Genomic DNA, 24,450 nt, shown 5'->3' on the forward strand with positions numbered 1-24,450 from the left:
AGTAAGCCTATAATACTTGGGCTAACCCAAACTGTGCATGGTTCATTTTATGTTATGTAATGTATTCTATTTGAGTTGGCAAAGAGGTAACTGTAAATAAGATTTTACTGTTTTGGTGGGAAGAAATGAAAACTTTTTGAAAAATGAGTAGATTGACAGACAGTGCCAGTGGACATAAGTGTTGTTTGGGCCACTTAGCAAACAGGGCCATTGACCCAACCCCATTTTAAGCTCAAAGGAATTGCTGTTTTCTATGAGTTTCTTAAAAGGTTCTATGAACTCGGTTGAATATTACATTCATAACATTCTCCACATCACTCAAACGGCACATACTACAAAATATATGCAAAACCCTTGTTGACACTGTGGTAAATAAATGTGCCAAAGAAAACAGTAATTTTGTATGGTGAATTTTATAGAATGACTTAGCCATACAGTACAATGTCCCATGATGAATACCCCATTCCATTTATTAATTCTCAGAGGGTACATTCTACATAGAGTACATAACAGAGAAATAGAATTCTCATCAAAGAAGATGTATTTTATAAGGGAAATTATCAAGTCAGCACGGTAATCTTAAATTGTGAATCTTCTATGGAGTAAGTTATCCCAAGGTAAATTCTCAATAAAGTGCAGTAATTTTGGAAGGTGCATTATACAGATAAAGCAGAATACAGTAGATCATTTAAACACATTTTCAAACCATAATTTCATGCACTGAGTACTACAGAAAAGACCATTGCTCTCAATAAAGCAGATTAATCCTGTATGATGCATACTATACAGCGTACAGTAATTTCACATTGTGAATTCTGTACAAAGTTCAGTAAGACATGTTGGTAAATTCTGTACAGGGAGATGATCACAAATGAACTGCAGCATTTAAGTATCTTCCATGTATGAAATATATTCATAAATGTAAAACCATGCAAATTGAGCTTTGCCATGTATGTAAATGTATTACAAACTGGTTGTCTGCGTTTCTTAAAAAACTAAGCCTATGCTCTATTTTGGGTTGCAGCATAGATACTACATAGAATATTTCACATTGCAAGAGAAAACCTTAACATAGTTTGGGTCGGTGAGACAGCGAAAGGCAAGTGGGAAGACAGGGAATCCAGATGGAAGGCTCTTTAGTGGGTGTAAGATATTGATGGATGAGAGGTGACAGGTGAGTCAACTGAAATCAATCCTCAAGGGTTTCGTCAAAGAGGAAAAGGGAGGCAAAGTGGAAGATGGGGAAAGGGGGAGGGGTGAGAGATGATGATGGTTCGAGGGGGAGGAAGACGGAAAGGAGACAATGTGACAGATTGACCAGAGAGGAGGGGAGGAACGAAATGATTGCTGGAGGGGGAGCCGCAGATAAAGAGATAGTTGGAGGGAGGCATTCAAGATATATAGAAGAAGGGGGAAATAATGATAGTTAGAGGCCAGGGGCGTCCAAGATTTATTTGTAGAGGAGGAGGAAGGCTCAGCACTAGTTGGACGGGGTGCTAGTTGCAGGCACTAGGGCGTCTGGGTGACAGTTGGTGGGGGAGCGAGACAGAGATAGTCAGAGCACGAGGAGCATAGGCTGATAGCATGAGAAGAGGGTGAAAGGCTGATAGGGTTGGAGGGAGTGACTCAAGTTGATAGAGAGACATTTAGACCTAGACTTATAAAGTGGAAAGCAATGTTCCATAATGCAAATTCTTGTTGGCTGAAAAGGCAGGATTGGCTGAAAGCATTACAGGTTACATAAGGACAACTGACAGCACGGCTCCTTTGCTGATAATTAAATGCCGCTTTCCAACTTTTAGCCTGTCACGTTTGTATATGCACATTTTGTACTTACTTGCATTAATTGAGCTTCATAAGACTATTTGAAAATTAGCATTGGCAAACCCCAATAGGTTGCGCTTACATGAGGTATTGGCTATGTCAATGTTTTTAGCTATGTTAGCCGCATCGTAGCACTTTTTTAGGTCGAAGCCTACAAACAGTGCAACTATCTAGTTTGCTAAAGACATCTTAGGGACATTCAGAAAGCTGACGTAGGAATGCATTCCGCCCATTGTTTACCATTTGCTATGTAACTCAAATTTTCTGGCAATTTGCGGGCTTAATTGGTTTAGGCTGTCCAGCTTGAGTTCATCCCTCCCGTTGCCCAAACTTTGTTTACTGTATTCTTTCACAAACTCACTTTCCATAAACAGGCTTTCAAGTCTTGTTCTTATCTTGTCACATTTGCTGTGCATTCAAAGACAGAGGTCAAATGTTAGGCTCTCTCTTCCAGGACGCTAGGTGTTTATTTTTCTTTCTCTGACTTCAAAGTGGGAGAACTTATGTGACAATTCTGATGAGTATCCATATAAGAGGAGAGGATGTAGGATGTTTTTTCTAGAACACAACACACTGTGCTGATGTTTCAGAATATATCAGAATAAGTACAAATGTAGCACTTTTTTGTAGTTCTGAAGTGTGGTGAAAACAAATATTTGAATATGATCAAAATACATCAATACACTAGGTGATGACATCTGTACGTATTTGTGTGCAGTAAAACAATATTTCGGTGCTAATGTAATGGTCATTTCAACTGAAAATGTGTTTTTCTGTAATGGGAGTGCGCTACCACACCATTCATACTCCACACTACGCCACTCTATGCTATGTCACTCCATTCTATGACACTCCACTCTACGACATGCCACTCCACTCTATGCCCCTTCACTCTAGGACACTGTGACAAGCAACGGCATTCCAATCTACACCGCTCACTTCACCAGACAACACTTCACTTGACGCCACTCCACTCCTCATCTCTTACCAACTCCAATCTGCCCCACTACACTCCAGTCTATCCCACTCACTCCAATGTACCCGAATATGCCCCACCCAACTTTGCTACAATCTACCCCAATCTACTCCACTCCAGTCTACCCCAACTCAATGTACCCACCCGACTCCCCCACCCCATTCTAACCCACGCCACTCCAATCTACCCCACTCTAACTCAATCTACCACAATATTCTCCAATCTACCCCAATCCACTTAACTATGCTCCAATCTACCCCACTTCACTACAATCTCCACCACTACACTCTACTCAACTTCATTCCAATCTACTCCACTACCCTCAATCTAACCCAATCAAGCCCACCCCACTCCAGTCTATCCCACTCCACCCCAAGCTACTGCACTCCACTCAAATATACCCCAGTCTGCCCTAACCTACTCCACTCTACTTCAATGCACTCCAATCCACCCCAATCTAATGCACCCCAGTCCAACCCACTCCACTCCAATGTACCCCACTCCACTCTACTCCACTCCACTATACCCCAGTCTAATGTGCCCTACCCATTCCAATTTACCACACTTCACTCTAAGCTCCAATGCAATCTATCCACCTCCTCTCCACTCTAATCTACCCCACTCCAATCTACCACAATCTACCCTATCCACATTAATCTACCATTCTCTAATCCACCCAATATACCCCACTCCACTCGAATTTACCCTACTCCACTCTCCAACACTTCAGTCCACTCTACCCAAATCTACCCTACTCCGTTTCACTTCAATCTACCACACTCCACTCAAATCTACCCTCGGCAACTCCTATCTAACTCACTACACCCCACTCCAATCTACCCAACCCTGCTTTACCCAATCTACTCTACTCCAATCTATCCCTCCCCAATCTACCCCATTCTAATCTACCCCATCCAAATCTACCACACCCCAGTCAACCCCACTCCAATCTACCCCACTCCAAACTACCCCACTCCAACCATCCCTCTTCAGTCTACCCTTCTTCCATCCAAACTACCCTACTCTAATCTACCCCATCCAATCTTCCTCGCTCCTATCTACCCCATTCCCTTTTACCCCACTCTAACCTAATCTACCCCACTCCAATCTACCGTCTCCAATCCAACCTACTCCATTCCAATCTACCTTACTCCACTCAAATCAATCCCACTCCGATCTACGCACTCCAATACAACCTACTCCACTCCAATCTACCCCACTCCAAACTACTCCAATCCTATCTCACTCCAAACTACCCCACTTCACTCCAATGTACCCAACCATAATCCACCCAATCTATCCAACTCCAATCTACCCATCTCCACTCTACCTCACTACAATCTCCCCCACCCCAATCTACTCCAATATATCTCACTCCAATCTACCCCACTAAACTTCAATCTACCTCACTCCATTTCAATCTACCCCACTCCTCCACTCCAATCTCCCACTCCCATCTATCCCATCCCAATCTACTCCACTCCAATATACTCCACTCTAACCCAATATATCCCACTCTGCCCCAATCTACCCCACTCCAATCTCCCCCACTCTATTCCAATCTACCTCGCTCCAAACTACCCCAATGTACCACATTCATTCCATTCTACCCTACTATAATTGATTCAATCTACCCCATTCCAATCTTACTGACTCCACTCCAGTCTATCTTGCTCCACTCTAATCTACCCCAATCCACCCAACTCCACTACTCCATAATTAATCCCTCTCCATTCTAAATTACCCCAATATATCCCACTCCACTCTACTCCAATCTAACCTGATCTTCCCTACTCTTATCTACCCCCCTCCACCCCCATCTATCCCATTCCACTGCACTCAAATCCACTCCTGTTCATCCCATTCCATTCTACCCCACTCTACACCCACCCCACTACAAGCTACTAACCATTAACCATGCCAAACAGCAGCCACACTGGTGTACAACATAGCTAAAACACATTGCAAAAGTCTATAGCACTTTCATAGGCAAGACCTATAGGCTTTGCCAATGCTTCAGTTTTATTGTTGGCAAGATTAGACAACTTGAATTGGAGGCGTCAGGCGGCCAAAAGGATAACAGGGGCTGTGTGAAAGAAGGCACCATAATATAGCTATCACTGGCCACACCACAGCAATTTGTTTTTTTTGTGTTGGCAGGCTTGGGGGGACAACACAGACAATGGACAGAGGCCGACCGCAGAAGCAACACAGACAATGGAGGGAAGGTGAGTGACCATGGCAATACTGACAATGGAGGAAGGCTAGCAGGGAAAACATGGACAACGAAGGGATGCTGATGGGGGGCAACACAAAAGATAGCGAATGGGCGGCGGTAGGAAGAACATGAAGGGGGGAGAAGTACACTAGCGAGACAGCTGAAAAATAGAGTGCTTTAACATAAAGAAAAAAGTAGCGCCTAGAAATGAGCAGTAAAATTATACAAGCAATTGTCCATGCTTCAAGGGAGAGACAAACACCTGAAGAGGAAGGAAGGCTACAGCAGTTGACCAATAAGAAGCAACAAGCAAGCAAATAAGAGAAACAATGAACCTACCAATGATAAGCAATAAGAACACTGTTAGAAATCAATGTCTTGCAAGACACAGAGCATTTGATGTCTGAGGCAAGACTTAAAAATAATAGTGAAAGTTTTAGTTGCCTTTGATTGCTCTGTGCAAGTTCCGTCGAGGTCTGCAATCCAGCTCACAACAACTAAAACAAGGTAGACCCAGCGATTTGAAGAGAACATTAAAAGTAACATCTTACAAAAACCCACCTAGGTTTTTAAACTTGGTAGGTTCTGTGACAGCCCGGTAGGAAGGCACCTCTGTCCCAACCATAAAGACAGCGCGCCCAGTTCTTTGACTGCTAAGTTCAACTTAGCTTGATTTGGGAGTACAAGGTATTCATAAAAGCTAAACTTGCACTTATGAATCCATTTACTCATACACAATATTGTCTTGTGTTGGAGTAACACTGTACATGAACAAATTCTACTCTGGTAGCAAGGAGAGGACATTACAGGGAGGGTATGCCTAGGAAAGTTTGGGAACAACGACAAAATTGATAGTTTGTGAGCTTTTTGGCAGAATGCTATACTTACTCCTGTCAATGGCCGAAGTAAATCCCTTTCCAGGGTGGATGAAAAATGAATAGCCTTAAGTTGGTATCGATGTAGGGGCATAGGTCGCTTGAAGGGGAAAATATTTTCCCTGTCCAGAATAAAAATAGAAAAATGTGGTACAGCACACATTGAAAGGCATCTCCAGATCCATAGCTGTACAATAACTACAATTTCGAATTTAGAAATACCTCCACGTCACCATAACTCAGCATTCACAAAGAATTCCTAAAATATTCAATAAGATTTTCAGGTTTAAGAGCTTCCCTGGGGTTCTCTTGGAACCATTTGTGATTTCCAACAATCTGCAAATCCGCACATATCCAAAGTAGTAACACTGCTAGGGCAGACCACTATTTTTTGTGACATCGGCCTATTTGTTTTTAAAATTGTATGTTAAAGTGAACAGTGGTTTCCCAGTTGGGGTTTCTGCCTCATTTAATGTTGTCAGAACGCCATCTTTTCAGTCTTAAAGTTTGCTTTTAAAGATCTATGCCATGAGGTGCGTTATTTCACGTGGTTCATTGTCATCCAACTAAGAAGACAACTCCCAGGATACATTAGGGTATCAGAGGATCACCCAGGACAGATAAAGCAGTGTCCTGATAGTATGGGATGAGGAAAAATCCTTACTTGACACCTGCTTTGTATGATTTTGGACAATGCTTAGAAACAAACTCTACGGCTACAGTTACTTTAATAATCATAAAATAATTTTGATGCTGTTACTGGGACAAATTGGGTCAAGACACAGATATTTTTAAAAAATGACTGATGTGGCGCACTGTGCAGCAGGTACACTTGCGCCATGCCCAGGAGAGGAGGAGAGATGGGTCAGTATGCTAATGTGAAGCTTGTTTTTCGGTGTCACAGAGCTCTATGGGAGAGCCGAATTCAGAGTTAACAAGGCGTACGTATGTCAAGTGGTCCATGTCATGCGCAACACTTTCAGCCAGGCCTGACTGTTTTTGCCAAGAGTACGTTGTTTCTTTTGTATTAACTCTGTTCAAATCCCAGCATGAAAAGGAGCGTTGATTAAACCCCAGAAACGGTCGATGGTGCACCTTCAAGCTTCCCTGGCTTTCTAACCAACATCACTTGGCATAATATAGCTTTTGTCTTCCTTGCTTTATTCTAATTCTAGGTTTAAAAGTCTCAAAACAGGAACAAACGTTAGCAAAACAAAAAAAGGCAAAGTTTGATGAAGGGATGACGTATTGCATGGGCTGGATTGCAATTGTGCAAATCGAGGGTTTGTTTCATGTGGACTCAATCTGCTTCTGTCACTATATATCTCTCCTGTGCCACGTGCCCTCGAAGTCAAGTGCTTCGAAACCGGGGAAACGTAGAAAAAAATAGAGCGAGTGGAACTGCAGAGGAATTTAGGAGGGCCTTAATCTAGTTTGAATAATTGGGACTCTGGGAGAGGGCTCCTCCTCAGTTCCCACGCCCCCTCCCTGATCTTCACTGCTTGCCCGGGCCCAAGGGATATATATATATATATATATATATATATATATATACCTCGAGCGAAACAGGTGTTTAAGTATCATTTATTCATGAGCACATCTGTGTTTCTCACAGTCTCTTCCTCGCGCCTCCTCAGGCCGGATCCATCTCCAGGCCTGACAGGTGATCTCCTTGTTTGCCAGCGAGAACACGCGATGCCACTCCTGCGGACTCTTTAATGAGAAAAAACCCTTTTGCATGAAAAGTTAGTATGGACCATCCCGGCGCGTGAGGGGAGCTTCAGCCAGCACAGGTATGGGCCACAGTCAATCAACCGATTTAGTCAAATTTGATATTGACCCCCGACTTGAGGTTTATAGATTTTTCTTTTCAGTGTACAAAACCATAATCCGGTTGTGTAATATAAAATGTAAACAAAAATAACGCATATATTCCGGTAGTTAAACATTGTGTAATAGTCAGCTGCAATGAGAGATGCCAGTTTCAACACTGAAGTTTCTTTCACAGATTTAACACCGCTGATCCTGAATCGGTGCTGGACAGACAACCAGTAAGCGCTGGAGATCAAGTACTCCAAGATAATATAAGTCACAAATAGCCACAGGATCTTCTACCTTGCCAGGAGTTTAGGGTACACTGCCAGCAGCTCTGCCATGTTAGCCGCGCTCTCCATGACATCTGTGCATCCACTAATCACAAGATTCTTACCTCCCGTAAAAGCATATCAACTAAGCGGGGAGCATCTTATATGACACTGTCAGTCCTGGCCTCACAGCCTGAGCCACCATAGAATGGCACAAGAAAAACTACAAATCCCTGAATGCATCTCCCCAGAATTCAATGTCACTGAATGCATCCCACCAGAATGCAGTGTTGCTGAATGTATTTCCCATACATTGCAGTGTCACCGAATGCATCCCCCAGAAAGCAGTGTCACTGAATGCATCCATCCCCCAGAATGCAGTTTCACTAAATACATACCCCCAGAATACAGTGTTACGGAATGTATTTCCCCCCAGATTGCAGTGTCACTGAATACTTTCCACAGAATAAAGCGTTACTGGATGTATTTCCCCAGAATGCAGTGTACTGGATGGATTCCTGCAGAATGCCATGTTACTGACTGCATCCCCCCAGAATACAGTGTTACTGAATGCATTCCCTTCACGATGCAGTGTCACTGAATGCATCCCACGGAATTCAGTATTATTGAATGCACCCCCCAGAATTGAGTGCCACTGAATGCTCCCCCCAAGTGGTACTGAATGGATTCCCTCCAGAATACAAATTTACTGAATGTATCAGCACAGAATGCAGTGTTGCTGAATGTAATGCCACAGAATGCGGTGTTACTGAATGCATCCTCCAGAATGAAGTGTTACTGAATGTATTCCCCCACAATGCAGTGTTAATGAAAGCGTCCCCCAGAATGCAGAGTTACTGGTTGTAATCTTTCAGAATGTAGTGTTTCTGAATGCATCCACGCAGAATGCCGTTTTTGACTGTAATCCTCCAGAACGCAGTGCTACTGAATGCACCCCGCAGAATGCAGTGTTACTGAATGTATTCCTCCAGAATGCAGTGTTACTGAATGCATCCCCCAGAATTCAGTGTTACTGAATGTAATCCCCCAAAACGCAGTGTTACTGAATACACCCCCCAGAATGCAGTGCTGCTGAATGTAATTCCCCAGCATGCAGTGTTACTCAATGCTTCCCCCCAGAAAGCAGTGTTATTGAATGTAATCCCCCAGGATGCAGTGTTAACAGTGCATTACCCCACTCTCCTTTTTATTTCACACTTTACAAGATTAAATTCGTGTGTCCTGATCATCTATTGAAGACCTGACATTGCCTTGGCAGCTCAATTATGAGCCACACAAACTGAAAATATTTACAACACTCTCGTCCTAGCCCTGGATGCAATTAGCTTATTCTGATAAGCTCTTTTATGTAAAGTTATGTTAGGGGGATAAAAGTCAAAGAACAGGGGACATAGGGGGTCATTCTGACCCCGGCGGGTCGGCGGGAGCACCGCCGACAGGCCGGCGGTGCCCCGCAGGGCATTTTGACTGCGGCGGTTCGGCCGCGGTCAGATGCGGAAAACCGGCGGTCTCCCGCCAGTTTTCCGCTGCCCTTGTGAATCCTCCATTGCGGCGGAGCGCGCTCCGCCGCCATGGGGATTCTGACACCCCCTACCGCCATCCTGTTCCTGGCGGGTCTCCCGCCAGGAACAGGATGGCGGTAGGGGGTGCCGCGGGGCCCCTGGGGGCCCCTGCAGTGCCCATGCCAATGGCATGGGCACTGCAGGGGCCCCCATAAGAGGGCCCCTCTTTGTATTTCAGTGTCTGCTATGCAGACACTGAAATACGCGACGGGTGCCACTGCACCCGTCGCACCTTCCGACTCCGCCGGCTCAATTCTGAGCCGGCGTCCTAGTGGGAAGGCCGTTTTGCACTGGGCTGGCGGGCGGCCTTTTGGCGGTCGCCCGGCAGCCCAGTGCAAAACCCAAAATACCCTCAGCGGTCTTGCGACCGCCGAGCGGTATTTTGGAGGGGGGAACTCTGGCGGGCGGCCTCCGCCGCCCGCCAGGGTGAGAATCACCCCCATATAGTGTTTTCTACTTTAAGTTCAACAGGAATGTTACATGAATCAAAAAAAAAAATTGAGCTATTAGTGGTATAGATGTGCCAGCTGGGCTTTTAGGGATTAATTTTACATTTTTCTGGATAGTAACTAATTCGACTGCCAAAAGCAGTTGTTCTTCCCATCACTTTTTGCGGTTCTCGAACACTCAAGACCATTTTGTGAATTGTTGCCAACTTACTCTGTCACACTTGAAAATGTTGTTCTCGGTGCCATGAGATAATGGGTGTCATTTTAAAATGCACGCCATAGAGAAAAATTCAAGGAGAATAAGCGGGGCCACACCTTAAACTCAGGGGGGTTCAGGGTCGATACCGTGAGGGTGGAAATTCGACTTGTTTCAAGAAAAATATATAAATCATCATGTTAAATTCGACAGCCCTAAACCAGTTGTTGAAAGTACTCGAGAACCACAAAAAAATGGGTTAGGCCTACAAAAAAACAAAGATGACAGAATTCAGGAGGCCAGTGGATGATGTTTGTGTCCAAAGTCTGTTGCAGGCTTTGAGGCCAAGGGGACTGTGCACAGGTCCTTGCTGCAAGCCACGTCCATCAACCACAGCCTGCTGCCAATGGCCAAAGGGTGAATTCAGAGTTAACACTGCGTATATATGTCAATTGTTCCATGCCATGCGTGTCACTTCAGCCATGTATGGCCAACTGGGAACAGGAGGTGGTCAAATGCCATTGGGTGTGCCACGGCGTATGCCCAACACTGATGACGGCAACCACACCTGCAGGGTCTGTAGCCAAGAGTTGTGGGTGCAAAGTGTAGTCAGAGGCCACAGCCTGCGTCCAGGCCACTGTTCATAACTGAAGCTTATTTGGAATGGGCTCTGCAGCCTAAGGGAGTGGGCTCTCAGGTGCATGTTCTGCGTACTGGTTATGCCCGAAAGCTAGAGCCTGCATCAAAAATCATCGCATAAGATCAAAAGTATTGAAAAAAGGGCACTGTGGCACAGGGCACGTCTGCAGGATGTGCTCTGAAACAAAAGGTTAATGTGGGTGGTTGAAGGCCGTGCGCAGTTGGCTCTATTGATGAGAGAAATGACAGCTGTAAAGCTTGTAAAATAGGATTAACAAATGCTCAGTGCTAAAAAGAATCTGCCCTGTGCGGACTGATGTTGGAAATGTGGGTGCATTCAGTACCTTTAGAAAAAGCAGCCTTTCTGAAATATAAACTTCTTTGTTGTTGCAGATTTTGATGAGTTTTTAACCTTTGTATAGTAACCATAAGGACCATTCAATTAAGGCTTGTTAGACAACTATATAACGCTCACATGCAAAAACATACAAGAGGGCACAAAGGCGTAATAAAAGGACGTAGCCCCGAATAGTTGATTACACTGCCCATTGCCGTAGTTTGCTGCCGACACCTCGCCACCTGTGGCGTGCACTGGCCTCCGAGGGTAGCCAGGGCACTGGGGCACGCGCGGTGTTACGCTGCACGACTCACCTTGGACCACCAGCCTGCCCTGGGCCGTCCTGCGCACCCTCGTTCCGGGTTTGTTGGCAGCGCATACGTAGATCCCGGAATGCTGCACGGTGAGGTCAGAGATCATGAGGTTGCCCGTTCCAAGCACCTGGATGCCCTCGACGCCGATGGGACGACCATCTGAGGAGGAAAGAGGAATGCAGAGAAATTGGTCATAAACGTGTAAAAACGGTTAATACTGTCCCGAGACAATGGACGGGCGAGGAGGCCTAGGTGCATCACTCCCTGCTAAGCGATGCTCCTTTTATACCAGGTGGGGGGCGGGGCGATGAGGGGCCTGGGTAGTGGGTACAGCACTTCTAAGTCTAACTCTTGTGATGCCAACTGTCCCGAGTAGTGTAGCCAGTGCGTCACGGGCCTATAATCAGCCGTAAGAATGGCCCACACACTCTCCTGACAGGTCAGCCCACCTGGCACTGCCAGACTGCCCAATAAGAATTTTTTTGTCCGGAAACCTATAAACTGGGGATCAGGCTGTGGCAGCGGAAATGGGGTGGAGCCACGAGGGTCAGCACCACGAAAAGCAGTCTGTCAATGTATACATCTATTTTTAACTCTGCAGTCTATTGTGGCTTATTTAAATGGTCACAGAGAGGCCGTATTTTATAATAAAAGGCACCGGCTGCAGAGAACTTTGAGTGCGCAGCAATTAGTGTAGAGAATAAAATGACACTCCTCCCCCGCTGCTGTTTGAAATATAAAAAACAGCATTAACTAGGGTCAGTGGCTTCCTTCGGCCTCTGAACCCCAGTGCCACTTCACCTGCTGCACCAATTGAAGCTACTTCCCTGGGAGGGATGTATGGACAGTTCAACCTCGCTGAAACTCTGCCTTAATTACCGTACTAAACTGGATTCTCTTTGGAGTGCGCTGGAGCTGAAACCTGCGTATAGGGTCGACGGGAGAACCCCCTGAAAGCCCTCCATACAAACTGAACAAGCAACAGTTACAGCGCCCCTCATTACTTCTCGCAACAAGATGTAGCGACTTGCAATGGCAGCTAATGTGGGCCCCGTGCGGACAAAGGCCGCGCCTCAGGCGGGCCTCCAGGGCCGCTTCCAGAAGGCCGGAGCAGGGCTCGCGTGGGCACCAGGGAGCCCCCAATTACCATACCCGCTCTCGTACGGCAACACTTGCCCATTGAGGGGTGAAGTGGTGAAATTCACTCCATTATTCTCGAAGACCTTAGAGAAAGGGGTCCCTGTCGAGGTACGAGAGGGGGGCTCCCCCCGCCACTGGCTTCTGTCTCCAATAAGTTGCCCATTAATTGCCCGCTGCAATTGTGGCACAGTTTATCGCCTGAATAGCCGGATCTCTACCAATTCCCTTCCTGCTGGGTGACCCCTGACAACTTCTGTAGAACAGCATCAGATAATCGCAGGACCTGCTCCACTTTTGTGCCAGTGTACACTCTCACCACAAGGCCTTACATTCGCACCCCCACTCTACCACTGAATAAGTAGCGTAATTCTCGTTCAGCGGCCCAGGAAGAAGGCGGTAAGGAATATATTCTTTATTATTGTAGGAGTTCAGAGTCTGAGTGGCCTATAGGGCAATCAGGCAGTGCGGGAAGGGCTGGTCTGACAGGTTGGTGTGTAGACTAGTTATTTTGGCTGTTTGTGGGCCCGTTTTTACGTTGATTTCCCTGATATTAAAACAAACATTGCCTGCAGCAAAATCAAATCTGTATTATCTTTAATACCATGCCAAACACCTATAGAGCTTGTCTTTAGAAGTTCGAAACTCACCAATTTGCACGTGGACCACTTTTTTAGCTTTCAAATTCTCTAATGGGGTTCAATTTTGCTTTGGTGCCCAGGCCCATTTTCTGTCCCAGGCTGACCTTGTAAGAGTTTTGTTTAATATTAACATCACCCCGTGGAACATTCACCTGCGACAACAGTAGCTTTTGCTTCATGCCAAATTTAGGGAACGCCAGAGAAAGGAGAAAAAATGAGTTTTAAGGAATTGCAGAGGATCATTAAATTTAACACAGGGAAGCCAGGATTGTAACTCTCAGAGCTTCACCTTGAACTAATTCAACCCTTACACTCAGTGCAGCAGTGCTGTAATTGGAATAAATTATCTGGGAACCCATTTATTGGATGTCCAGGGGTGGTAATGGAAAGGGGATAATCGCAGAGTAATGAAAAGTAGAGAAGGACAGTCAACTTATGCATTTATGTTTTTAAAAACTTTGCTGCAAAGAAATTGGCAACAAGGACACAAGTGACAGTAAATCTGTTCTAGCTTAATTGGTCATAAAGGATACATTTTTAAATATCTTATGGGGTTAAAGCACTTGCTGCAGAGATCTTTGTGTGCCCAACTAATCTCAGAGGATAATAATCATGATACGAGGACTCCGGTGGCTAAAGCATTTGCTGGACAGCGCTGTATTTGACTGGTAATTTTTTTGTCTCAAAGTAGCATGAAGAGTTAGTTTGTCTCCTACAAAGCACATTCTGTAACATGAAGAACAAACATTTTTATTCTATTTAGATGGGTAAGTGGGTCGCTGCTTTTGACACAGAGACTCTTTTGCTACGGCAGACAAAAATCACTGCATTATATTTTAAATCCCGACTCCCAGCCATGCACGCTTAACATATAACACATACCAGTATGGAAGATATGTGACTCTTATTGGAAGATATGCAACCTTGTAACCCTCACTGTCTTATGCAACACATCTTCTACAATGATTTTCTCACATTTGATTCACTGTCAATGAATAATGTGTGCTTGTGATGTATAGTGCACTGACCCCCTATCCTGGGATGATTGGCGGTATTAAAGTACATACAAAATGACCTAGTAACCGCTATTTAAATCCTTATATGTGTAATTACTCACACAGAGTGATACATCTGACATTCTAATAGTGCATGAACATCTCACATATAGAGGAATTCAACAAAGTGAAAAAACAGCCTCCAGTGCTTCTCTTATGTACTTGTGAAGTGAAAACAAGCTGTGTGGCTTTGTATTCCTCCTTTGTTTCCCTCCATTGCATTGGTAGCTAGGTAATAGACTCCAGCTAGCCCCCAGCCAGGATGATACTCAAACAAAAGGTGGGCTGATGCCCTTTAAATTCCGCTTTGCTTTGGGTCCAGCTAGAACTGAAAATAAGGAAGCCCCCTCGCTGCCTGCATGTTTCTGCTCGGAAGGGAAATCAGACAACATGCATGTGCTGCTGAATATGTTCCGGTATAGTCAAATTACACTGTGACAAATTCAGCATATTTCACTGGGTCCAGCCTGCATCCCAGTTGCAGCTCAATAATAGCTTTCAGATCCAGAATCCAGCTGGATCCCCCTCATTTCCTACACTGAACAATTGTCTGAACACAAACGCAGAGACCTCAAGTTGTTTCATGTAAGCCTGAGGTAGTTCCCCCATTATTTTTTATCTTCGCATCTAACACTTGTGGTTTTGGTTTCCGGGCACCATGATAATAATTAGTTCTTATTTAGGGCTTAATATCATTTTGGGCGTCTTTTAAGCATTATGTACGTCCACAGCACTTAATACTTTTGATATGCTGTTTCCAAGCACCGTGAAAGCAGTTGTTCTTATTACCTAATTTAATAGCAGCCCATTTCTTGACCTCAAAAGGATGACAGGTGCTGTTGGAATTTGAATTCATGGTTTCTATGTCACTCATATGTGAGCAGCAATGCTTTTTGTGGATTATTAATCAAAATTACAATTGCCAGAGTGTAAAGCTAAAACCAGGATTAACTGAGCAGGTCAGACTTGATGGGAACAACTAGAGCTCTCTACAAACTCTTCTATTCACCCTTTAGTGCAGTGGAAAATTGGCAGTGTTCAAGGACGAATGCTCACAGAGGTTAGGGAAGCCCTCTCCTGCCACGAAGAAAGAAAGCCTGCATCAGAGAAGGCATCTGCAGCATCCAGGAACGGTCAATGGCAGCAACCACAGAAGATGAACAGTATCAAAGCAGGACAGCCACCTGTTGCCACCAGAAAAGACCAAAGCAGCAGATAGGAAGGACAGCCTGCTGCAACTAACTATGGCCATCACTAGCAGTTGAGGAAGCACTCCTGCAGCAGCCAATCAAGGCCACCTGCAGCACCAAGGAGAATCTTCTGCAGTCACCAGGAAAGGCCAGCTGCAGCAGCTTCGGGAGGTAGTAGCCACAGAAGACCAGAAGCTTTAAAGAATAAAATACATCTGTAGCCCCTAGGAAAGCCAGTGAAGAAGGCAGAGAAGCTAGCCTTCAGCCCTCCAGCAATTGCCAGAAAACACAAATGCAGCAGGGAAGGTGGCCCATTTTCAGCAAATGGAAATTCCCAAAATAGAGACTAAGGAAACCAAATTGGGGCAGAAAATGCAAAACGAGAGACGGCCTTATCAACTCACCAAGTCGGCTCCAAGAAACAATGGGCCTTGGATTGCCAGTTGCCATGCACTCCAGGATGGCGGTCTGGTGCACAGTCCGTGTTAGGTTCTCAGGTCCTACCAGGATCATTGGGTCCTTAAAGCCCGTGGAATGAGAGCCTGTGAAAACAAACAAAAGTGTTAGATGAATGCCAGGACACTAATGTGGTATCCATTCCTATTCATCAATGTGCTTTCTCCATTTTTCAATTGATTTAATGATATTATGATGAGTTGAGTGAGAATGCAAACTACTCTCTCTGATTAGTCTTTGCAGCAACTGTTGGTAATGGCAGTGCCTTTATTGTCCAGAGGCAAAGGTCTGTAGTGTGAACCAGTACTTTGGGTCAGAAACCTACCTGTGGTCTCCCTAGTAAAGTTTCATTCAGACCCCAGAAATGGTAAAGGGGAGGTCCCTTGCCTTCATCATGTCTAGGACATGCAAAAAAGATGTATGCTGTGCTTATGTAGGATGTGTAGTTCACAAGTGGACTAGTAAAGGAAGGAGTCTATCTCGACTCTGTGGTTATATGTGTGTTGGACAAAAAGGTTGTCTTCTATGTGCCTGAGCTGGTTATATACATCTCACACATCCATGTACACTCTGTCTGTGTGCCTTCCTAAAGCCTACGTTTCCTGGACAGTCAGGTGGGGTTCCCATCTGAACATTTAGTTGCAAAAATACCCCACCATTTACCAATCTATCCAGGCACTACAGTTCCCACACAGAGACTTTAATGCATGTCCCAGACATGATTATGAACCGGGATCCCAGTTACAGGGGGCGGATGGGTCGTTTACTGTGGCGATCCACTAGGCAGATTCCCTTAACTTTGTCAGTGGCCTATAATTTTACTATGACTTTTGCTCGTCACCTCTTATAGGGGCAGAGTGGGTGATGGTACTGAATCTCGCTCAAAAAATGATGCACTTGTCGCTGTCCTCTAAATCAGCTCTGCAGTCCACTAACCAAAAAACATGACAGAGGGTACCTCTGTTGGCTATGCATAAATGTCAGACTTACTGGAGTTCAAAAACAGAACCGTCCAGAAAATGTGCAGGGCAGTGCTTTATTAGTAAATTAATAAGTGCCAGTACCCAAAGCGCTTCCCAGACACCCGCGACTGGTGCTATAAAATGTCCACGTGACTAGCAAGGGTGTGCAAGCCTGAATCAACCTCATGCCTCGTTAATTCACTACCAGGCACCCCCTGCCCCATTATGTCCCTCTTACAGGTTTGTGCTTTCTCCCTTGGTGACGGATTTTCTGTGTTACTCTTCCTTTGTCTTTTAATTTTGTTTGTTTTTGCCTCTGTTGGTCTCGGGAAATGTCTGATGTGGAGAATTAAGTGCTGAGCCCCAAAAATAAGTGTCGGTGCCCACCACCGGCAATCACTGGGTCAAATTAAGCACTGGTACAGGAGCAGTATAGCACATCTTCACAAAGAAGTACGGACAACTTTCGTCCTAGTATTTGGGAATAGTGGTCGAACAGCATGGCCAGCCTTCACAGGATGTAGCTTGCTGTGGTGAGATACAGCATATCACAGCTACTCGACAGTCATTTACTCAGAGATGGTGAGTCAGGGGATTTATTTGAATGTTCTTAATATATGGCCCAAGTATTCTGTAGCCTGATAAAGAAAATTGAGAGGATAGGACACTATGATGAGCAATGCAATGCTATGCTGTAAAAAAAGGTCAAATTGGGTTCTTTTAAGAACTAGGGGTTAGATGTATCAAAGCTTTTTGCATTTGCAAACGGTGCGAATCGCAAAATTTGACAGTTTGCGAATGCAAAAATGCCTTCCAAGATTTATGAAAGGCATTCGCAGTGCAATTTCAAGGAATCGCTAAAATAGCTAATCTCTGAAATTGCGACTCATTTAGGGAATCGCAAATTGTGATTCTCTCAATAGGAAATCGTAAATAGGGAATTCCTATTTGCGATTTCCAAAGCACATGTATCATGCATTTCCTAAATGCAAATTGGGCATTTAGAAAATGCAATTACCACCAAATCCAATTTGGTGGTAGCCATGTGCAATTTTAAAAATGCATTAAAAATTAATTTTTAAAAATGACATGTAGCGCACACATGCCCCTATGGCATGTGTGTGCTTCACATGTCCACTGATATTTGTTTGGGGTGCATTAAAGGGGGCCTAAGGCCCCCAGCACACTGGGATTTTGCATTACTTAAGTTGTGAATTCCTAACAGGAGTTCCCAAATTCAGAAATGCAAAACCATTCACACCTATGGGCCTACAGGCCAATAGGGATGAATGGAGCCCCATTCCCTAATTGCGATTCAGTAACAGCGATTGTGACTTTTAAGAAATCGCTAATACCGAATCGAGATTTTCATACATCCCATTTTGCATTTCTTAAATAGCGATTTCTTAAAAATGATACATCTAGCCCTCAAACTTTATGGATCACATCTGAATGCCGTAGTAAGGTGTTTTGTGGGGTTCCTACTGTCCTGGGAAATGAAATATTTCAAGCACAAGGTAGATTTTGAGGTAGATTGGACAGGAATTGTGGCCGTGACCAGACCAGCATCTAAAAGCCATGCTCACGCCCGTCTCTCATTTCATTAGGCTTAGTACTTTTGCAGTTAACTAAGTACAATACATCGATAGGCAGAGAGTGAAAGGCTGGCAGGATGCCCCCCACAAGAAAGGATGATGGGCCTGTCTTTAGCATCATGTGTAACTACCAGCCTTGACCCAAAAGGTCACTGCTCATAGCACTACAACTCTCAATAACCTGTCCCTAGCACTGGCAGGCTGCTTCACATCCCTATTCATTCAGGGGAACATGCACATCACAGGCCAAAATGATTTATTCTGGCAGAGACATAAGTCAGGGGTTTGCAGAGGAGTTTCTTGGAGTTAATGGTTAGAGGGCAAGGGTCACAGAGTGTCATTGAATCCTGTGTAGCATTCATCATAATTCCTCATTTTTGATGTGAAGAGAGTCGTATGTCTAGCAACAACAAAGGCTAGCTTGGCGTGTCTGGCTAATCTGATGTTCCTAAAAGATTTCTTTTGTCTCTGTCCTCAGAGGTTCTCCCTTTGATCTTTACTTCATTCCGAAGAGTCCAGTTCTTCCCTTACACGACTCCTCCTCTACCCTTATGCCACTTTGCAATAATTTCTTGTTTCTGTCATTCGTATTTCCTCCTTCTCTCCCACACCTCTCTCTCTCCTTTGCCCTCACACGTGTTCTGTTCCCACTTAGTGTTTTCAAGCAACCTGCGGGACCAGACAGAAAAGCTTTCTCACCACAGAAATGAAATTAAATAAACCTTTTATTCTAATATGTTTTTTAATATACAGTATATATAAGTTAAAAGTCATTGTAACGCATAATTCCTAGATGAAGGACCGCTTAGGCAGCTTAAAACACGCCGGGGAATTAAATACTTAGTGATGAATTGCTGGCCCCTAACAAACACAGGCAATTTCAAAGAATGTTCAATGCAAATTTTTGGAAAATGACAATTTAAATTTTTTTGAACCGTTTCCTTAGGTTTTATATGTGCAGCTGTGGAAGGTTTGTAATCAAGAATTGACTCCAGTTTGGGAGAAGTTTATGACTGTGTGGCCTCAAGTCCCCACTCGCTTCCACCACTACTGTGGTACAACTTGCATAACAACATCACAAAATAGGCAGCCCTGAGGACTAGGATTCTGTGGTACAGCCTTCCGGTGGTGCAAAATAAGCATTGGCCAAGCCACTGGATCTCACCTATGCAAGAGTTATTGGCTTTGCCAATGTTTTTTGCCATGTTGTACACAAGCATGGTTAAGGAGAGTGATGTGGAGTCTCGTAGAGTGGAACAGCAAAGAGTGGAGTGGCATAGACGTGTACTGGAGTGGCATAGAGTGGAGCCATGCAATGGCGCACAGTGGAGTGGCATAGAGTAGAGTGGACTGGTGTAGAGTGCATTGACAGTGTTGCTGAGAGTAGTGGCATAGAGTGCAGTGGGTTAGTGTGAAGTGGCATAGAGCGCAGTAGCATGGAATTCAGTGGCGTATGATGCACAGGTATAGATTAGAGTATTGCATAGTAGAGTACAGTGGCACATAGTGGAGCAGTGCAGAGGGGAGTGGTGCAGAGCGCAGTGGCATGCAGTGTAGTGGCATACATTACAGTGTTACAAAGCAGGGTGGCATAGAGCGTAGTGGCACAGAATTGTGCAGAGTAGAGTGCTAAAGAGTACAGTGGCTTAGAGTGGTGCGGAGTAGAGTGGAGTAGAATGGTGCAAAGTAGAGTAAAGTGCCATAGAGTGCAGTGGCATAGAGTGGAGTGCTGAAGAGTGCAGTGACAGAGTGAAGTGATGCAGAGTACAGTGGAGAAGAGGGCATTGGCATACAATGCAGTAGTGCAGTTCAGAGTGGAACAGAGTTCAGTTGCATAAAGTGCAGTGCTGTAGAGTGTCAGAGTGCAGGGGTGTAGAGTGCACTGGCAATCTTGTACAGTAGTGTATAGTAGAGTGGCGTAGAGTAGAGAGGTGCAGAGTAGAGTGCAGTGGTGCAGAGTAGAGTGCAATGGAGTTGTGTAGAGTAGAGTGGACTGGTGTACAGTGCAATGGTGTAGAGTGTTGCAGAGTATAGTGGTGTAGAGTGCAGTGGCATAGAATACAGTGGCATAGAAATCAGTGACACACTATGCAGCGTCATAGAATGCAGTGTCGTAGAATATAGTGGTGCAGAGTAGAGTGGCATTTAGTGCAGTTCTGTAGAATACAGTGGCATAGAGTGCAGTGGTTCAGAGCAGAGTGATGTAGAAAGGCATAGAGTGCAGTGATGTAGAGTGGTGCAGAATAGAGTGGAGTAGTGAAGAGGTCAGTGGCATATTACAGACACCACATTTTCAATCAACATGACCATTACATTTGCAAAGACATACAGTTTTACTAACAAAACTATGCCTCGCAGAAACGATAGTGAGTGGCGATGGCATCACCTAGTGAATTGATTTGTTTTGGTCATATTAAAGTATTTGTTTCCAAAATGAACGAAAATGTGCTTCATTTGTGCATTACTGATTCCGATATATTCTGAAGTATTTGCACAGTTCATTTAAATGTTGCTGTGTCTAGAAAAAAAAAAATTCTCTACTCTCAAACTTGTCAAAACCTGCTCACTTTGAGATTGGAGAAAGAAAAGTAAACAACAAGCTAACCTTGGGAACACAGAGCCTGACATTTGACCTCAGTCTTTGAATGCATAGCAAATGTGACAAAATAAGAACATGATTTACAGGCTTGTTTACAGAAAGGATCACTCGTTGAAGAATACAAGAAGAGGTAGTGTGAAAAGGCTTTACTCCTTCGAGGGGACAAATTGAACCTGGATAGCCTAAAACAAATAAAGCCAGCAAACAGAAAGCCAGAAAATGTGAGTTACAAACCACAAAGCAATGGTAAGCAACATGCAGAATCCATTGCTAGGGAAGCTTTCTGAATGTCCTCAAGATGTTTTCAGCAAACCACCTCAAAAGCACTGCTAAATCCAATATGCTTACCTATCTGTAATAAAAAAAAATGCGGTACTAGCTAGCAATGGGCTAGTTTGGGCCAACTGACACTACATCCAGCACAAATGTCCTTGAGGACATTTGCTGTCAACCCGTAAAACCTTTCACTTGAGAGTTCAGGGGTGGATAGAGGTAAAGGGAGGTGAGGGTGACGAGTGTATATGGATGGGATGGGTAATGTCCAAAGGTCAAGAGTATGCCCTGACATGGCACTGTGCCACTGGAACCAAGTTACACCTGACTGAAGAGCCCCAATCAGGGCAAAGCCAGTCTTAGGTTGCTTGTGTTTTCCGGTTGAGGGAGAACCTGGCCTGGTGTTTTGGGCTGAAGTGTTCCTATCTGAGCAGGGACAAGACTGATTAGCATATGTCTGGGTACAAACTGAGGTGACACGGTGGGAAAAAGAACAATGGGCTGGAATACTACCCCGAGCAATTGCCAGTGGTTAAACTTATTGCAAGCATCCTCCCATCAGCTTTTGTGTGTTTTACCTACTTCAATGGGCATATTTCTCCTCAAGCCGAAAAGATTCAGTGGACTAGCACATCCAACACAGGAACCTGTGTTTGATTTCATAGTCATAAATCTGAATCCCAGCAGGTGCCCACAGCCTTTTATCCTTACAGGGTTGATGCAATGAGTTAGATAATAAGCACATTATTCATTTCCAAGATAGCCCTCTTGATGAATACATTCAAATAATATGTATCATGGGTCAGAGAGTAAAATGCTTGCCTCTGACAAGATGTGATCAAGAGACTACACTTTTAAATCCCAGGAAGGCCAACTTAGCCTTCTATCCTTCCAAAGTTAGTAAACTGATAACTCTTAAAATGTGTAATAACACCACCCGCCATTTAGAACACTGGGACAGAACCCTCCCCTCATCCCCCCCCCACCCCCACATGTCCAATTTTTAAGCAGCCATTTATCCTGATTCTGAGATAAACATAAGTTTGGCTCCGAACCGTTATTTACTTGGCAGGTAATGAGGGCTGTAGAAGTTGCAGAAGTGAAAGATAAGGCACTACAAGAAAAGCAAGTCACCCTCACATGTTGAGTTGACAAGCTACAGTGGGCGCTTTTCTCTTTCTGTGCCCTTCATGAAGGATCACAACATAGTTCTCCTGCGAAGCGCGTAAACAAAGACTGAAGTTGCCACCCTGAAAGATCTTCTTGTTTGTTAGAGTTGGAGTATATTTCTCATCTTGCTGGCACTGCGAATCCTATTGCTATCAGACAATTATCTGTTGTGTTGGTTCCTTGACATATATACAGGTCCCAATCTGTGGGGTACGATAAAAATCATGTCTCTAGACCTAACCTTCACTTGTTCCAATGAAAGGGTGAGATAATAATTTATGCTGTATCCTTGGTAAGGTATGGGTTGCCTCTGTAGATGGTCATTAGTATATTCTGTTCCATTCTGCTGGTTTGGGGCAGGATTTGGCAAGCATAGGCCTTCAGATTCAATGCATCCTCATCTTGATCCAGTTTCTCTATAACAAATTTTTCCATTGCTTTTGTCTAAGCGGTTGAGCTTCACTGGTCTGTAGTCCATTCCATTCGTACTACCCAGGTACTGACTTCCTTTTGACGGGCTCAAATAATCAGTTCCTGTCAACCTTGGCAGAGACAAAGGATTCTCCCGCCAGCCCATATTTCATTCAAGATAGCCAGGATGGATGAGTACCGTGGGCAGGATTGTATCTGTGGTTTATTAATGGCACTTTTGGCGATAGCATCCATGACAACCTATTTACTGCATACATGAGTCATAAGAAGATGCAAAGCAGCGTCAAGATGATATACATAAGGATACAAGTAAAATTAACAGGAAGGAGGCCACCCACCAACACACACAGGGAGCATTAAGACACAAGGGACATCCTCACACAGGTTTGGTGGACGGTCGCGTCACTTGATAACCTACACGACCACCCTGAACTGGGATAACCGACAATCAGCCTTGCACCCAGAAACACACGAAAGCATAAGGGCAGTGGAAATGGGAGCACAGGGTGTAAAGAAAGGGCATAACCAAACATCCTACATACACAGGGCATATAAAATATGTCATTGTTGTAAAGAAATCTCCTGTATTCATAGATTCTTAAACAGAGAAATATTAACATACAAAAGTCAATGGTCTAGGAGAAATAAAGAAGAAAAAATACAAGGGAAATTCAAAATTAGGATCAACTCGTGTCAAAATAGAAAACAAAACGTGGCCATTCTCTATGACATCACCCTCTATGGCATCTTTTCTGAAGACAAATGAAAGCTCTGGGTGACCAGAAAGGCTCTGCAGGGTCCCTGGACCTGACAGCAGACATGGCGTCGAATGGAACAACTGGATTAGTACCCTAGTGGGACGATGCTTGGATATCCCGCCATGTTCATCGACTGAGGTTAACTTCCTGCCCGAATACCCCTGTGAAAGGGCAGCTAAAGCTTGGTGTATTTGTTTAAGGGCTGTTGGCGCCTACGGCTATCAGGCTTCTCAACCTGCTGAGCGAGTAGCGAAAACAAAGCTTTACTTGCCCAGAACAGGAGCCTGGTCTTCCAGGAATCCTGGATTCTTCTTCCGGAAGACTGATCAGAGCTTCCGGGAATCTGCAAATTACTGCTCGGATCTGCGGTTTTCTAAAGCGAGGAATGGGGACAAGATGCTTGCATAAATCCTTGGGTTATGGGGGCCAGTGGCCTGCTGGGTTCCCTCTGGCAAGAAAGGGCACGCCATGAATTGCCTTCAATTTCTGTGAAAACGCTTTAAAATGTGTGCAGTGGCAGGAGGGGTGTGGGCCACGCACTGAAATGGGGGAGCCGGGTCCTCCACAGCCAGAAGAAAGGCCACAGCGCGCGAACCAGATAATTATTCCGGCCGGTGTAATAATCAAGAGGTTTGGTAGCAAAGCCCAGCTGTGATAAGCCTTGTCCCCTGGAATGGGCAATGGATC

At 44.6% G+C, this 24,450-nt stretch overlaps 1 protein-coding gene across 2 annotated transcripts in view; it reads right to left on the minus strand.

The window, feature by feature from the left end:
• IGDCC3 (immunoglobulin superfamily DCC subclass member 3) overlaps positions 1–24,450 on the minus strand; it is a 319,513-nt gene that overhangs the window by 75,951 nt on the left and 219,112 nt on the right. For both annotated transcript variants that reach the window (XM_069222838.1, XM_069222837.1), the window contains exons 5-6: positions 15,923–16,060; positions 11,496–11,654 (exon numbers count right to left, since the gene is read on the minus strand). In XM_069222838.1, the coding sequence (XP_069078939.1) occupies positions 11,496–11,654; positions 15,923–16,060 (297 nt within the window). The remainder of the gene's footprint in view (positions 1–11,495; positions 11,655–15,922; positions 16,061–24,450) is intronic.

This window comes from Pleurodeles waltl, chromosome 3_1 (assembly GCF_031143425.1).
Source record: "Pleurodeles waltl isolate 20211129_DDA chromosome 3_1, aPleWal1.hap1.20221129, whole genome shotgun sequence".
NCBI classification, from domain to species: domain Eukaryota; kingdom Metazoa; phylum Chordata; class Amphibia; order Caudata; family Salamandridae; genus Pleurodeles; species Pleurodeles waltl.